Here is a 15842-nt window from a genome sequence, read left to right on the forward strand (position 1 = left end):
TCCTTTCCAGAGACAAAGCAGGAATAATAGACATCATTAAATATACATGGGGCCCCAGGCGGTTAGCCTGGTGGGCTGGGCCTCCCTTCCCCATAACACCAAGCTGCTCTGCTGGACCAATCGTGCTCCTGGGCCAGCCAGAGGACCCCCATGAGGCGGCATGCAGGCTGGGAGCAGGCCACGGGACCCAGGTAAGGGGACCCTAGCCTGGAGTCCTTGGGGTTGGCCACTAGCTACCCTCCCATCCCAGGCTGCAGGGGCAGCAGCAGAGCTGGGGCCTTGCCCCTAACTCACCTTGAGGCCCTTCGCTGCCTCACTTTGTTCATCTGTGAGGGGTGTGATGCCCACGCAGCCCCCTCCTGGTGATGGTGGGATACCAAGACGGGCAAGGGCTCCTTGGCTTACCTTGGGCCCTCTCCCAACAGCCCTGATGCCTGGCCATGGCCCTAAGTGAGGGTTTCTACCTGGGTGGTGGCCATTCCCACTTCCACTTTACAGGCAAGGGCTCAGGCCCTGGGTGAGGTGGGGAAGGCCTTGAGTTCACACGGTGTCAGGCTGAGTCTAGGCCTTGGATTAGATCCTGGCCTGTTCTGTCCCCCAGGCTGGCTGACAAACGGTGGAAAATGAGGCCAGAGGCTGGGGGGTCCTCAGGCAGTGAGGGCTTGGGTGAGAGGCTCCTGCCACTGGGCCACATGTTCCTCACCGTGGGTAGGCTTGTTCCTGGGCTAGGGTGTGTGGGGGTCAGGCAGGCACTGCAGCTCTGTTGTGTCCTGGGCTTTCGGGATCTGTGGGCAGGATGGTTGTACGGTCTACATCTGCATGTGAGAGAGTGAACGAGAGATCATGCAGCTGTGTATGCCCAGGTCAGTGTGAAGTGGCAGTTCGTGGTGACTTTAGGGCTGGGGGAGCTCCCTAAGACCCCCTCAAAGGTCCCAGACCCCCCGCCAACCTGGTTGAGCTCCAGGGCCTCACCCTGTCAGCACCTTGTTCTCATCACTCACGCTCCCTGGCAATCACAGGCAGGAGTATGCACCCTCACCCGCCGTGCCCAGGCAGCAGAGCTGCACTCAGCTCCCAGCTGGCATCCCTGCAGCCTCCGGGGGTCATCTGGCCACAGCTTTAGAAGACTCAGGTACAAAGGAGCCAAAGAAATGAATATTAATCTGTCCCATGCCTGTGCATTCACTCATTCTCCATCTTTCTTCCTCTCCAGCTTAGATTCCACAGTTTCTCGTTTCAGAACCCTTCTTTGGCAAGAAAGCCAAGTCGAGAGCCTCTCCTTCCCACTCTGTCCTTCTCGTAGACAGCTCACCCCACCTCCAGCCTCCATCTCGCCAGACCTGGGTCCGAGCAGCCTTTTTGACTCTCCACTGCACTGTCCCATAGCCATCCAAACCCGCCGTGTCCCAGACCAAACATGGCGTTCCCACACCACCCGGCCTCACCTCAGAGACTCCCCACACCCTCCAGCTGTACCAACCCAACCCCAGGTTCACCTGGCTACCCCCTCATCCCAGCCCCATCTAGCCCCTCACCAGGGCCAGCCTGTTTCACCTCATCCTGCATGTGTCCACTGGACTCCATCACAGCATGGTCCCAGCCACGCCACTGTCCCCGCTCCACTCTTTTCACATGGCGGCCTGAGCTGCCTTTTCTCTTACTTCCTAAGAAGCCACATGAGCCAGTGGTTGAGACTGTGGACACTCTGGAGCCAGACTGCCCAGGCTCAACTCCACCTACAAGCTCTCTGGGCCCATGTCCTCCTCTGCAAAGTGGGAAGAATAATCACACCCACTTCAGGAGGTCGTAGTGAGTTGAGTTCTGTGTGGCCTGGCAGTTCTGAACACAGGCCTTGCCGTCACAGGTCCCATTGATTCCTCACTGTGGGCTCTCGGCTGAGGGATCTAACCTGAGATCAAGCCCTTCATCTATAAAATGTGAAGAACAGTTCCTGTCCTACCTATGTGAGAATCTAGTGTGATACTCCAGAAAAGCATTTAGCACCAAGCCTGGCACACAGTAAACATCTGGAAATGTGGAACAGTGACCAAAGTCCCATCCCTTCCATGGCCGATTGGGCTAGTCCCTGCCTGCCACCCTGGCCACCTCTCATTTCACATGCCCTCAATCACTCTGCTCCAGCCATAGACTGTCCCTGAAGCCCCTCTTACCACCTGGCCTTTACACATGCTGTTCCACTTGCCGGGAATACTGTTCCCTCTTCCATGTGATCAGCTCCCTCTTATCCTTCAGATCTTGGCTCAGGGTTGCCTTGTGAGGAGAATCTTCCTGGACCTCCAATGCAGTGTTTGCCCATCTGGGGTCATGCCCTGAGCTTCACAGCTCTTCTTATTGGTGTGACTCTTTGCTTAAAGCCTGCATCCAGGATGGGCATGGTGGTTCATACCTGTAATCCCAACACTGGTAGGCTGAGGCAGGAGTAGTTCTTGGGGGCAAGGAGTTCAAGACCAGCCTGGGCAACTTAGTGGGACCCTGTCTCTACAAAAACTGAAAACAATAGCCAGGGGTGGTGGCACACACCTGCAGTCTCAGCTACTCGGGCAGGTGGGAGGATTGCTTGAGCCTGAGAGCTCAAGGCTGCAGTGAGCTGTAATTATGTTACTGCACTCCAGCCTAAGCGATGGAATAAGACCCTGTCCGAAAAAAAAAAAAAAAAACAAAGTCTGTGTCCCCTATAATGCAGGGAACTTCATGAGCAGAGATCAGGTTGGGTTCCACTCCACTCTGCCAACCCTGAGTGCCCTGCACAGTGCTTGGCAAATAACACATGCACAACTAATGCACAGCTAACATTTAAAGAATGAATGAATGAGAGACTTGGGCCCTGACACCTGCTCTGTGCCTGCACAGAGGATAGGGACCCTGAGAGGGAGGCAGGACCTGGAACCTAGCAGAGAAGGGGCAGCCTCAGGTGACTACTGGCCTGAGGTCGAGCCTGGGCCCCAGAGACCAGGAGGGGTCAGGTGGGCAGGACTTGCTGCCAGCGGTCACCCAGACCACCTCACTCAGAGCAGACAGGCAACAGCCTGTAGCAACAATGTTGGCAGTCATAACAGCTGCTTACCCAGGCCAACCACTGTGCCCGGCTCTCCACTATTTCATGTAATGCCCAGGTCAGCCTTGGTAGGGGAGGTATCTACACTCACGGATGAGGAGACTCCAATGCCGAGGCTGCATGACTTGCTATGGGTCAGATCCAGGCGAGAAATGAGACCCAACCCAGAGCTCTGAGCCATGGGCCTCCTCATCCCCTGGGCTAGAGCTGGGCTTGCCTCTCTGAGTGGCAGGTCTTCATCTGGACAATGGGGTTTTGCAGGGGAAAGATGCCTGCCTGCGGGTTTGAGGCGTGACTTGGGCAAGCCCCTAGACAATGGTGGCCTCTCGGCCTTTCTTCTGGACAGACAGACAAGGCTCCCTACTTGGGGCAGACAGAAAGTATGGCTCTGGGAGGTGCTCCTGGTTCTGAAGGGCCAGCCCTGCCCCACTTTTCTCCAGCAAGTCTCTGACCTCTCTCTGCCTCACTTTCAACAAATGTTACCTGGGCGTGGGGGTGGGGTTGGAACTGTGACATCTCGGGCCCTGACATTCCTCCTGAGAGCCTGTCTAAAGTGGTGTTTCCACTCACTGTCTCCAATTCCTTTTCTTTCCATTTTCACATTTACAGTTTTTTGGGGGTGGGGGCAGGGTCTCGCTCTGTCTCTCAGGTTAGAGTACAGTGGTGCAATCTCGGCTCCCTGAAACCTCCACCTCCTGGGTTCAAGTGATTCTCCTGCCTCAGCCACCACACTGTGCACTCCTGTAGCTGGGATTACAGGTGTGCACCACCACACCCAGCTGATTTTTGTATTTTTTAGTAGAGATGGGGTTTCTCCATGTTGGCCAGGCTGGTCTTGAGCTCCTAGCTTCAAGTGATCCACCTGCCTCGGCCTCCCAAAGTGCTTGGACTACAGGTGAGAGCCTCCATGCCCAGCCCACATTTATACTTTTAAATGTTACATTTTTGTTTGGTTTTTGACTCAGAAATGCACTCATATGGATCAAAAATCAAATTAATATAGAAAGATTTACAGGGAGATAACCATTCTCATTAATTTCCTGTATAGCTTTTGCTGTATTTTTTTTTTTTTTCAGATGGAGTCTCACGCTGTCACCTGGGCTGGAGTGCAGTGGCACAACCTCAGCTCACTACAACCTCCGCCTCCTGGGTTCAAGCAATTCTTCTGGCTCAGCCTCCTGAGTAGCTGGAACTACAGACACACGCCACCATGCCTGGCTAATTTTTTGTATTTTAGTAGAGAGGGGGTTTCACCGTGTTGCCCAGGCTGGTCTGAAACTCCTGAGCTCTGGCAATTTGCCCACCTCAGCCTCCCAAAGTGCTAGGATTACAGGCTTGAGCCTCTGCACCCGGTGCTATATGTCTTTTATTTGTTTGTTTTTGACACAGGGTTTTGCTCTATGTCAGAGACTGGAGTGCAGTGGCGTGATCACAGCTCACTGAAGCCTCAAATCCTGGCTCAAGTGATTCTCCCACTTCAGCCTCTTGAGTATCTAGGCCTACAGGCGCTTGCCAACACTCCCTGCTAATTTTTTAGTTTGTTTGTTTTTTAGGGACACGGTCTCGTTATATTGCCTAAGCTGGTTTCAAACTACTGGGCTCCTCCTACCTCAGCCTCTCAAAGTGCTAGAATTACAGCATGAGCCACTGCTCCCGGCTGCAGTATTTCTAATATGGAAATAAAAAGAAATACAAGCTGAGCATGGTGGTACACACCTGTAATCCCAGCACTTTGGGAGGATGAGGTAGGCGCATCACCTGAGGCCAGGAGTTCAAGACCAGCCTGGCCAACATGGCAAAACCCCATCTCTACTAAAAATACAAAAATTAGCCAGGCCTGGTGGTGCATGCCTGTAATTCCAACTACTCGGGAAGCTGAGCCAGGAGAACTGCTTGAACCCAGGAGGTGGATGTTGCAGTGAGCTGAGATTGTACCACTGCTCTCTAGCCTGGCTGGCAGAGTGAGACTGTCTTAAAAAAAAAAAAAAAAGCAAATACAAGAACACAAACTTATATTCTTATGACCTACACACACACACACACACACACACACACTTCCCGCAGAAAGACCTCAGGAAACACTGTAGACAGCAGCCTGCTTCCTGCACTAGCAGGTCCTGGAGATTGCTCCCTACCAGGACACAGAGATCATCCACATTCCTTGTTATAGCTGTGCCATGCTCCATCCCGGAACGCACCATGGTGTACTGTGGCAACGAGCAGCTCCTTTTGTGTCATTCCCCATAAGGACATGTAGGAGAGATTCCCAGGGGTGGATTACTTGCTTCCTTCCTTCCCTCCCTTCTTTTCTTTAAAAAAAAAAATCAGTATTTAATCTGTACTCTATACAATTAACCCACCAAAGTGTACAATGCTGTGGTTTTAGTATGCTCACAAGTGGGCCTGCCTTGTGACCAACACAGTCCTGTCTTTCTTTTCTTTCTTTTTTTTTTTTGAGACAGAGTTTTTTTGCTCTGTCGCCCAGGCTGGAGTACAATGGCTCCATCTTGGCTCACTGCAACCTCTGCCTCCCGAGTTCAAGCAATTCTCCTGCCTGAGCCTCTTGAGTAGCTAGGATTATAGGCATGCACCACCATGCCCAGCTAATTTTTGTATTTTTAGTAGAGATGGGGTTTCACCATGTTGGTCAGGCTGGTCTCAAACTCTTGACCTCATGTGATCCACCTACCTCAGCCTCTAAAAGTGCTGGGATTATAGGCATGAGCCACCATGCCAGTCCCTGGTCTTGTCTTTCTTGAGCCCTCTTCCATCAGGTGTCACTTCCCTTGCCCCCACCACTGTACTGGGGCCACCCTTGTCACAGTCACCCCTGGAGCTCTAAGGAGCTGAATTCAGTCGTCAGCTCTCCATTCTCGACTAACCTGAGCCATGTGCCCATCTGTCACAGCAGCCCTGCCCTCCTGTGCAGCCCCCCAGACTCCATTCCCTTCTGGCCCTCCAACCTCCTCCTCTGGCTGGCTTCGTGTTCACTCACTGCCTTCTTGGCCCCTAAGCGCTGCATCCCTGCGGCCTATTCCTTGGCCTCTCTCCTCTCTACACACATTCCCTGGTGGCATGCTCCAGAACTGTGGCTTCAACGCCATCTAGATGCCAATGACTGATATCACCAGCCCTGATGTCTGTGATGGCCCCCTGGCAGTGCCCAGTGCCTAAAGCTGACTCCTGGGCCCTACCTCCTCAACTTGCTCTACCTGCAGCCTTCCTCATCCTGGCCGATGACCTGACGGCCTCTCCATTCTCCCTGCTGTTCAGTAAGGAAATCTGGGAGCCATTCTCCACCCTCCCCCACCCCCATCATCAAATCCTGTCAGCCCTACCTGCCACATGTCCCCAGCGTCCTACCACTTCTCCATACCTTCGCTGCTGGCAGCCTAGTGCAGGAGGACTTCCATGGAAACTTCCACACTGGCCTCCCTGCCTTCACCCTCACTCCTGCAGCTGCTCCTCCCATAGCAGTAGAGGCTCCTGTCAAGACTGAGGTCTTCTGCTAGGAACAGTAGCTCATGCCTGATAATCCCAGCACTTTGGGAGGTCAAGGCAGGCGAATCACCTGAGGTCAGGAGTTCGAGACCAGCCTGGCTAACATGGCAAAACCCCATCTCTACTAAAAATACAAAACTAGCCGGTCATGGTGGTATGCGCTGGTAATCCCAGTTGCTCGAGAAGCTAAGGCAGGAGAATTGCTTAAACCTGGGAGTCAAAGGCCAGGCACAGTGGCTCAGTGAGGCTGAGGTGGGTGGATCACCTGAGGTCAGGAGTTGAGACCAGCCTGACCAACATGGTGAAACCCTGTCTCTACTGAAAATACAAAAATTAACTGGGCATGGCGGTGTACACCTGTAGTCCCAGCTACTTGGGAGACTGAGACAGGAGAATCTCTTGAACCTGGGAAGCAGAGGTTGCAGTGAGCTGAGATCACACCACTGCACTCCAGCCTGGTTGACAGAGTGAGACTCCGTCTCAAAAAAAAAAAAAAACCCTTCAGGCAACAGAAAAAAAAAACCTTGGAGGCAGAGGTTGCAGTGAGCCAAGATTGCACCACTATACTCCAGCCTGGGTAACATAGCAAGACTTCATCTCAAATAAACAAAGAAGACTGAGGTTTAATTCCATCCCTTCTCTGCCGAAACCCTCCTCCCACGGCTCCTGCCTCACTGGCAGTTGAAGCTAACCCCTCATTGTGGCCCACAGGGCCCGCACGTGTGCCCTGAACTCTGACCTCACCACCCAGTGCACCCTCACTGCCCTCCGGCCACCTGGCCTGGCTGCTCCTCCACCTGCTTGGGACTGTGCACTACTCACAGGTTCTCTTCATGGCCCCTTGGCCACTAGCCCTTCCCTGACGTCCTGTTTAATGTCACACCCCCACTTCTTGCTGCCCCTTCTGCAGCACTTATGCCCCATTATCTATGTTACTGATTGTCCATGTTGATTGGCTCTCCCTCCGCCCACATATGGTAACTCCATGAGGGCAGGATTTTTCTCTGTTTTGTTCACAGCTGTGCTCCCAGCACTTAGACAGTACCGGGTGTACAGCACACTTCCCACAGAGGCTTTTGAATGAATGAGTGAGTGAGTAAATGCTGGCTACAGGACCCTTAGGGAAAGGGGCCAGGCTGACTGAGGAATCCAGGTTGGGGTGGAGGTAGGCAAGCACCGTAGAGGCCTTGGTGCCTGTTGGAGGCCCAGCTGGGCTCTAGTTTGTCCAGTGGCTTGGTCAGGGCCCTCCCTCTCCAGGCAGGAGCAGGATCTGGGGCCAGATGGACTATGCCACTGGCTCGGCCCAGTGTCCTAAGCCACTCCAAGCCCAGTGACCACCCAGGAGCTCAGTTGGCAGGAGGACCTAGTAAGGAAGGTAGTTCTAGACCCGACCAGGCCTGGGTTCTACCTTCCCAAGCCAGGTGACCTCGAGCAAGTCCCTTCTCCTTTCTGAGTCTGAGTTTCCTCATGTGGAGGATGGAGATACTAACAGTTCATATCTCACAGACCTGCTGTGAGAGTCCCATGAGACCACTGCACCACATACCTGGCTGGGGCCTCACTCTGGAAACTGACTCCAAGAGGAGCTTGGGCAGGTGTTGATATCTCTGGGCTTAGAAAGAATGTCTCAGCTGGGCACAGCGGCTCACACCTGTAATCTCAGCATGTTGGGAGGCCAAGGTCAGTGAATCACGTGAGGTCAGGAGTTCGAGACCAGCCAGGCCAACATGGCAAAACCTGTCTCTACTAAAAACACAAAAACTAGCCAGGGGTGGTGGCACAGGCCAGTAATCCCAGCTAAGCTACTTGGGAGACTGAGGCACAAGACTTGCTTGAACCCAAGAGGTGGAGGTTGCAGTGAGCCGAGATTGCACCACTGCCCTCCAGCCTGGGCAACAGAGTGAGACTCTGCCAAAGGGAAAGGAGAGGAGGGGAGGGGAGGGGAGGGGAGGGGAGGGGGAAAGAAAGAACATCTCTCCTGCCCTTCCTTTTTCCTCAAGAGGGCAAGAGCCACTGCCCAGAAACAGAAGGGAGAGTGGGCAGCCCCTCAAACTCCTGCACTGCAGGAGACCCACTTCCTGCACACATTCCCTAACTTGCCCCAAAAGCGCTCCATCCAATTTCTCTGGTTTCCATAAAGCCCCGCTCCCGATCACTGTGAGACTGCCTACAGCAGGCACCACCAGTCCCTGGCACAACTCCTCTGAGTGGCTGGGCACCGACAGTCTCTGGGTGAGTCTTGGGGAGGAGGAACAGGAAGAGGAAAGTAAAGAGCCAGAGAAAGTGAGCAGGGGGAAGAGACAGAGGGAAAGGGGAGATCTCACCTACTGCCCAGTTCCCTATCCACTCCTGCCACTTGTCTGGGAAGGCCTCCCCCATCCGTTTCACAGCTGAGCACGCTGAGGCTCTGAGGCCACTGATCTGAGGGCGTGGAGCTGGCAAGTGGCAGAACCAGGGCCAGAACCTTGCTGCTCTGGGGTCTCTTATGCTAAACCTTAAACAACCAATTAGCTCTGGGACCAAAAGACTGAACTGGAATTCAGTGAGTAGTGAGCCTGATGTCATTTGACGTCCGTCTTGAGAACAGGGAGGAGGAAGAGGAGGAGATGGTTCTGAGGCTTCAGGTCTGAGCTGCCACTCCCCACTCCCGATGGCCTGCCGTTTCTCCCACCCCCTACCTCTTTTAGTGCAGGTTCTCAAATGTGAATTAGACTGGCCACCAGCCAGACTTCAGACATGCAGCCTTAGATCAGGCCATATGAAGCAATCAGCTCTGCCCAGAGAAGGCAGAAACCACATGGCCACAGCCTACTCAGCCAGGGCAGAAAGGGGAGAGGACAGGGGTAGGTAGGGACCCCAGACAGGCGCCAGCAGGAGGCATCTCCAGTTACCCAGTAGCTCCATCAGGTCTTGCTCCTTTTTGCTGAAGGAGACGGGGTATAGCTTATCACTCCTGTTCTTCAGAGGGAACTGAGCACCAAAAAGGACAAAGGGCTTTCCTGGGCCCACACAGCCAGTTAGTGACAGAATCTAGGGTCAGAGCCAGGCTTGACTCACCCTCCATTTCTGCCCCTCTACACCCCCCCGACACACACACAAAAGTGGAGTTCCACTGAAACACCCCAACACCCCCCTCCACACACACACAGAAGTGGAGTTCCACTGAAACACCCCAACACCCCCTCCCCCCCAGAACTGGAGTTCCACTGAAACACCCCTCCTTCCTGTGCCTTCTGAGCCTGCAGCCCGGCTCCCCTGCTCATGTATTATTCAGTTCCTAAGAGCCAGGCAGCTCCGGTTACACTGACCAAAGCCCAGCACCTGCTCTGCCCATTCCCCTCCTCCCTTGCCCAGGACCTAGAGGGTCCAAGGTTCTCCAACATGACTTGGTGGGCTTTGACCATCCCACTCTATGCCCCACTTGTGGCCCAGTGCAGGTGTGTTGGTGATTTAGGACAGGTAGCATCCCATCTCTGTGGCTCAATGTCTTCCTCTGTGAAGCCGAAGTGACCCAAAGGCTCCCTTCAGGGGGTTAAGCCAGCTGTGGTCCAGGGAGGGCCTGACCAGGACCAGCACTGACATTCTCATGACGACTCCAAGGCCAGAATGTCCCGCCCAGAACGGGCCTCACAGGCAGGCTTCCCCATCGCGGCAAACAACACCCACACACTTTCCGCCACTGCTCTAGGGTGAAACCCAAGGCGGCTCTAGAGGAGATGAATTATGGATCCACCCTCCCGGAATCCTGGCCCGGCCCTCCCCACGCCACCCGGGGCCGGTCCAGTCTGCCTCCAGCCTCAGGAGGCCGCGTGTCCAGCTACAGGCAGGAGACTGAGCAGGTCCCGTGTCTCCAAGTCCCTGAGACCGTGACACCGGCTCCAGGCCCGGCAGGGAGCAGGCAGCCACCATGGCGAAGGAGGAAGATGAGGAGAAGAAAGCCAAGAAAGGGAAAAAGGGGAAGAAGGCGCCAGAGCCGGAGAAGCCCAAACGGAGCCTGAAGGGGACGTCGCGGCTGTTCATGGGCTTCCGCGACCGCACACCGAAGATCTCCAAGAAGGGCCAGTTCCGCAGCGCCTCGGCCTTTTTCTGGGGCCTCCACACCGGCCCGCAGAAGACCAAGCGCAAGAAGAAGGCCCGCACTGTGCTCAAGTCCACGTCGAAGCTCATGACGCAGATGCGCATGGGCAAGAAGAAGCGGGCAATGAAGGGCAAGAAGCCGTCCTTCATGGTGATCCGCTTCCCCGGCCGCCGTGGCTACGGCCGCCTGCGGCCACGTGCCCAGTCACTCAGCAAGGCATCCACCGCCATCAACTGGCTCACCAAGAAGTTCCTCCTCAAGAAGGCCGAGGAGTCGGGCAGCGAGCAGGCCACGGTGGATGCCTGGCTGCAGCGCTCGGGCTCCCGCGTGGGCTCCCGCAAGCTGCCCTTCCCGTCGGGTGCCGAGATCCTGCGGCCCGGGGGCCGGCTCCGGAGGTTCCCCCGCAGCCGCAGCATCTACGCGTCGGGCGAGCCCCTGGGCTTCCTGCCCTTCGAGGACGAGGCCCCATTCCATCACTCGGGCTCCCGCAAGTCGCTGTACGGGCTCGAGGGCTTCCAGGACCTGGGCGAGTATTATGACTACCACCGCGACGGCGACGACTACTACGACCGGCAGTCGCTCCACCGCTACGAGGAGCAGGAGCCCTACGTGGCGGGCCTCGGCCCCTACAGCCCGGCCTGGCCACCCTACGGTGACCACTACTATGGGTACCCGCCCGAGGACCCCTACGACTACTACCACCCGGACTATTACGGTGGCCCCTTTGATCCGGGGTACACCTATGGCTACGGCTACGGCTACGACGATTACGAACCCCCGTATGCGCCCCCGTCGGGGTACTCGTCTCCTTACAGCTACCACGATGAGTATGAGGGCGAGGCGCACCCACACGGCTACTACCTGGATCCCTACGCGCCCTACGACGTGCCATACCCGCCCTATGACCTCCCGTACCACACTCGCTACGACGTACCCTACTTTGATCCCTACGGGGTCCCCTACACCGTCCCCTATGCCGAAGGTGTCTATGGCAGTGGGGACGAGGCCATTTACCCCCCTGAGGGGCCCTATTTTTACCCGGAGGAGTCGGCCTCGGCCCTTGTGTACCCCTGGGTACCACCGCCCATCCCGTCGCCCCACAACCCGTATGCCCACCCCATGGATGACATCGCCGAGCTGGAGGAGCCCGAGGACACGGGCGGGGAGCGTCAGGGCACCTCCTTCCGCCTGCCCAGCGCCGCCTTCTTCGAGCAGCAAGGCATGGACAAGCCCGCCAGGTCCAAGCTGTCCCTCATCCGCAAGTTCCGCCTCTTCCCGCGGCCCCAGGTGAAGCTGTTTGGGAAGGAGAAGCTGGAGGTGCCCCTGCCACCCTCTCTGGACATTCCGCTGCCCTTGGGAGATGCGGACGAAGAGGAGGATGAGGAAGAGCTGCCCCCAGTGCCCGCCGTGCCCTATGGCCACCCTTTCTGGGGCTTCCTCACGCCGCGCCAGCGCAACCTCCAGCGCGCGCTGTCAGCCTTCGGCGCCCACCGAAGCCCGGGATTCGGCCCCGAGTTTGGCCGCCCTGAGCCTCGGCCCGCCACCTCGCTGGCGCGGTTCCTCAAGAAGACGCTGTCGGAGAAGCAGCCCATCCCGCGGCTCAGGGGCAGCCGGAAGGCCCGGGCGGGCGGCCCCGCGGTCAGGGAGGCGGCCTACAAACGCTTCGGCTACAAGCTGGCTGGCATGGACCCGGAGCGGCCCAGCACACCTATCGTGCTGAGGAGAGCCCAGCCGCGCGCTCACAGCAGCAACGAGGCGCGCCGCCCGCCCGCCACCGCGCCCGCGCCCTCGTCCAGGACACTCTCCCACTGGAGCGCGCTCCTCACCCCGCGCGCGCCCCCGCGGCCCCCCAGTCCCGGGCCCCCGCCCGCACCGCCTCTCTCCCAGGCGCTCTCGGGCCTGCCCGGGCCGGCCTCGCCCTACAGCTCTCTCCGCCGCCACCCGCCGCCCTGGGCCGCCCCAGCGCTTGTGCCCCCCGCGCCGCAGGCCAGCTGGTGGGCGTTCCTGGAGCCCCCTGCCGTGAGTCCAGAGGTGCCCCCCGACCTACTGGCCTTCCCCGGACCCCGACCATCGTTCCGGGGCTCCCACCGGCGAGGGACGGCCTTCGGCTTCCCGGTGGCCTCCACACGGGCGTCGCGGAGGCAGGCCTGGTCCCCACTGGCCTCGCCCCAGCCCTCGCTGAGGAGCCTGTCGGGCCCCGGCTACCGCTCGCCCTTGGCGCCTCCGTCGCCTCAGCTGTGCATGCGCGCGGGTCCCTACCAGCCGCCCTTCCCGCCCCCGGCCCGCCGGCCCCACTCGCTGCGGGAGCCCCCAGCCCCACGCCGAGCCTCCGGGCGCCTGGGCCCACCCGGCTCGCCCAGGCCGCCCTCACCGCCCGTGGTGCTAGGCCACAGCCAGCGGCGCCGCTCCCTCAACCTGCCCCCCCGCCTCCCGCACACATGGCGGCGCCTCAGCGAGCCGCCCACTCGAGCTGTGAAGCCGCGAGTGCGCCCGCACTTCCACCAACCGCCCGGGGCCGGGGCCTGGCGGGCGCCCCTGGAGCACCAGGAGAGCCCAGGAGAACCCGAGGACTCAGAGACGCCCTGGACCGTGCCCCCGCTGGCCCCCAGCTGGGACGTGGACATGCCTACCGCCCAACGCCCACCATCCCCCTGGCCAGGAGGGGCAGGCAGCCGCAGAGGCTTTTCCAGACCACCCCCTGTGCTGGAAAACCCCTTTCTCCAGCACGTGGGCCCTGTGCCATCCCCCACTCTCCAGCCCAAGGACTCAGCTGCTGATATAACCAGGGTCTTCCTGGGCAGACATTATGACCCAGGGCCTGGACAGCTCACCAAATCGGCTGGCCCAAGCCCTGAGAAGCCTGAAAAAGAGAGCACCCTGGGGGACCCCCAGCTGCCAGCAGAGACCAAGCCTCCAACCCCAGCACCTCCCAAGGATGTCAGACCTCCCAAGGAAGTCCTCCCAAAGCAAAAGACACTAAGGCCCAGCCTCTCATACCCACTGGCTGAGTGTGACCAGACCAGGGCCACACGGCCATCATGGCACCGCTGGGGGACACTGCCCCAAGCCCCAGGTCCCTTGGTGCCCACCAGGGCCCCAGAGCCCCTGCCCAAGGGGGGCGAGCAGCGCCAGGCAGGCCCTGGGCGTTTTGCTGTGGTCCTGCCTCGTGTGCAGAAGCTGAGCTCTTTCCAGCGAGTTGGGCCTGCAACCCTGAAGCCTCAAGTCCAGCCAACCCAGGACCCTAAGCCGAGAGCCTGGAGTCTTCGCTGGTCCTGCCTCTGGCTGCAGACAGAGGCCCACGGACCCTGGCCACGAGTACACACCCACCCCCAGTCCTGCCACCTGGGCCATGGAGCTACCTGCCTGTCCCTTAGCAGGTCCTGGGAGGAGTTCGGCCCCCCAAACTGGCAGAACAAGGTATGGGGGCACAGATTACAGGGAGGGTTTGTGGGTTCTGGCCTAGGAAACAGGGAAAGAGAAACAGCCTGAGGAGCCCTGTGCGGCCCTGGGCAGCCCTGCCCTGATCCAATCTGGATGACAAGTCTGGGCCCTAACTTCCCCTCAGAGATTTTGGCCAAGCCAGATATGAAACTGCAGGACGTGCCTATCCATCCTGTCTCACTGCACACCCAGGTCTGTGCTGTTCCTCCTGCCTCCTACTGACCCTCCCTCAAATTAGAGCCTCCTCTTTCCTCAGGGTTTTTGCTGCCCTTTGAAGTCTCTTGGGCTGCAGAATTCTGGAATCGGTCAGGGTGAGGGGCTCAGGGTCCAACCTTCCAGTCTTCTCATTGCCAGAGAGAAAACTGAGCCAGGAGTCCTTCTGGAACCCCATGTCAGGTAGAGGGCAGGAAGCCCCTTCTGAGGGGTGCCCACGCCTGGCTGCCACACTCAAGGCAGAACTCGAGCTTGATGCTGGGTGGCCCTTGGCGGAGGTGCATGGTCACCAGAGCCTCTCCTGGGACGCAGGGGGGTGGGCGGGGCAAGCAGGGGCAGCGGATGCTTCTCAGCCTCTGCAGACGGTGCCCGGTGGAAGGGGCAGCCAGCAGGGCTCAACAATGGCAACTAGGGCAGCCTGGCTGCTGGGGGGGCCCTGGCCCCGGCGGCGGGTACCCCACGCCGTGTGGGCTGCAGCATTGCGGGAGCGGGGCGCAGGGCGCCTAGGGGTGAGGGGCAAGGATGCCTGGGCCCTCCTCACCCTGGAATACGTGAGTGGCTGAATTATTCAGGGTCTGCGGCTGCTGGCGAACACGTGGGCAGATGGGTGGGCCGGAGGCCAGAGCAGAAAGGGTGATTGATACTTGCTGTGTCCTACTTAGCAGCCCAGCGATAGGCATGCAGGGCTCCCTCCTGGTGTCCTCTTTCCTCGCCTGCTCAGGGGGCAGCTGGGATTGGAAAGGCTGAGGGTGCACACATGTGTGCTTGCAGTCATGTGGATCCTGCGCAGGCCTGCGTGCCTGTGTGTGTGTGAGTGTGTACCACAGCCAAATGACGAAAGCAAGTGTATGAGATCTGAGCAGATGTGGCATCCTGGGGGAGTCAGGGTTGTTTGCCCACCCTCTGCCAATGTGGACAGACATGTGCTCACAGAGGAGACCCTGCAGCCCAAAGGTGGCATCAGGACTTCCATTCTCCAGACCTCCAGGGTAGGGGGGGACCCAGCTGTCCGCCCAGATGTATGTGCCAAGTGGACAGGTAGAGCATGTGCCTGCACACCGTGTGCCCCCGGACGGGCTCCACAGGCCTGCATGCATGCCCACAGGCCTACAAGAACACCTGTGTGTCTGGGAGCTGTATGAGCTAGAAATGCCATTGAGTGTGGGTCCATATGCAGGTGTCCACACATTTTCCCCGGAATGAGCATGGGGGTGTGGTGCTGAGACAGTCTCCATCTCTGCCCTCCTGGAGTCCCCATGCACCAGGAGACAAGCGTCCATCGAGTTGTCACGCAAGCCAACACATGGGGTCTGCTGGTGCTGGGAGAGCTGCGGTTGGGAGGGAGCTGGCAGATGTACCCATGTACCTGCACATGCCTTTGCTCACCCTCCAGGGCAGGACGCTTGGGAGCTCATGGAAGCACCTGCTTGGGCACTGAGGGCATGCATGTGTCTCATGTATGAGGGTCGCATGCAGGTTCCAGGGTCCACAGCATTCTGTAGCAAGGACACACCTGCAGGACTCACCTGACCT

The 15842-nt window shown here is 58.2% G+C and overlaps 1 protein-coding gene across 2 annotated transcripts in view; it reads left to right on the forward strand.

The window, feature by feature from the left end:
* Positions 1-122: 122 nt before the first annotated feature.
* Positions 123-15842, forward strand: part of LOC105707730 (unconventional myosin-XV) — a 67911-nt gene continuing 52191 nt past the window's right edge. The window contains exons 1-2 of one of the 2 annotated variants that reach the window (XM_064378235.1): positions 123-191; positions 10266-14072. In XM_064378235.1, coding sequence (XP_064234305.1) covers positions 10485-14072 — 3588 coding nt within the window. In that variant the 5' untranslated portion in view covers positions 123-191; positions 10266-10484. Of the gene's footprint in view, positions 192-10265; positions 14073-15842 lie in introns of those variants that run through there. The other variant, XM_012438776.3, reaches the window with a different exon arrangement.

This window comes from Aotus nancymaae, unplaced genomic scaffold (genome assembly GCF_030222135.1).
Source record: "Aotus nancymaae isolate 86718 unplaced genomic scaffold, 86718_ANA_hifiasm-v0.15.2.pri h1tg000018l, whole genome shotgun sequence".
Lineage (NCBI taxonomy): Eukaryota > Metazoa > Chordata > Mammalia > Primates > Aotidae > Aotus > Aotus nancymaae.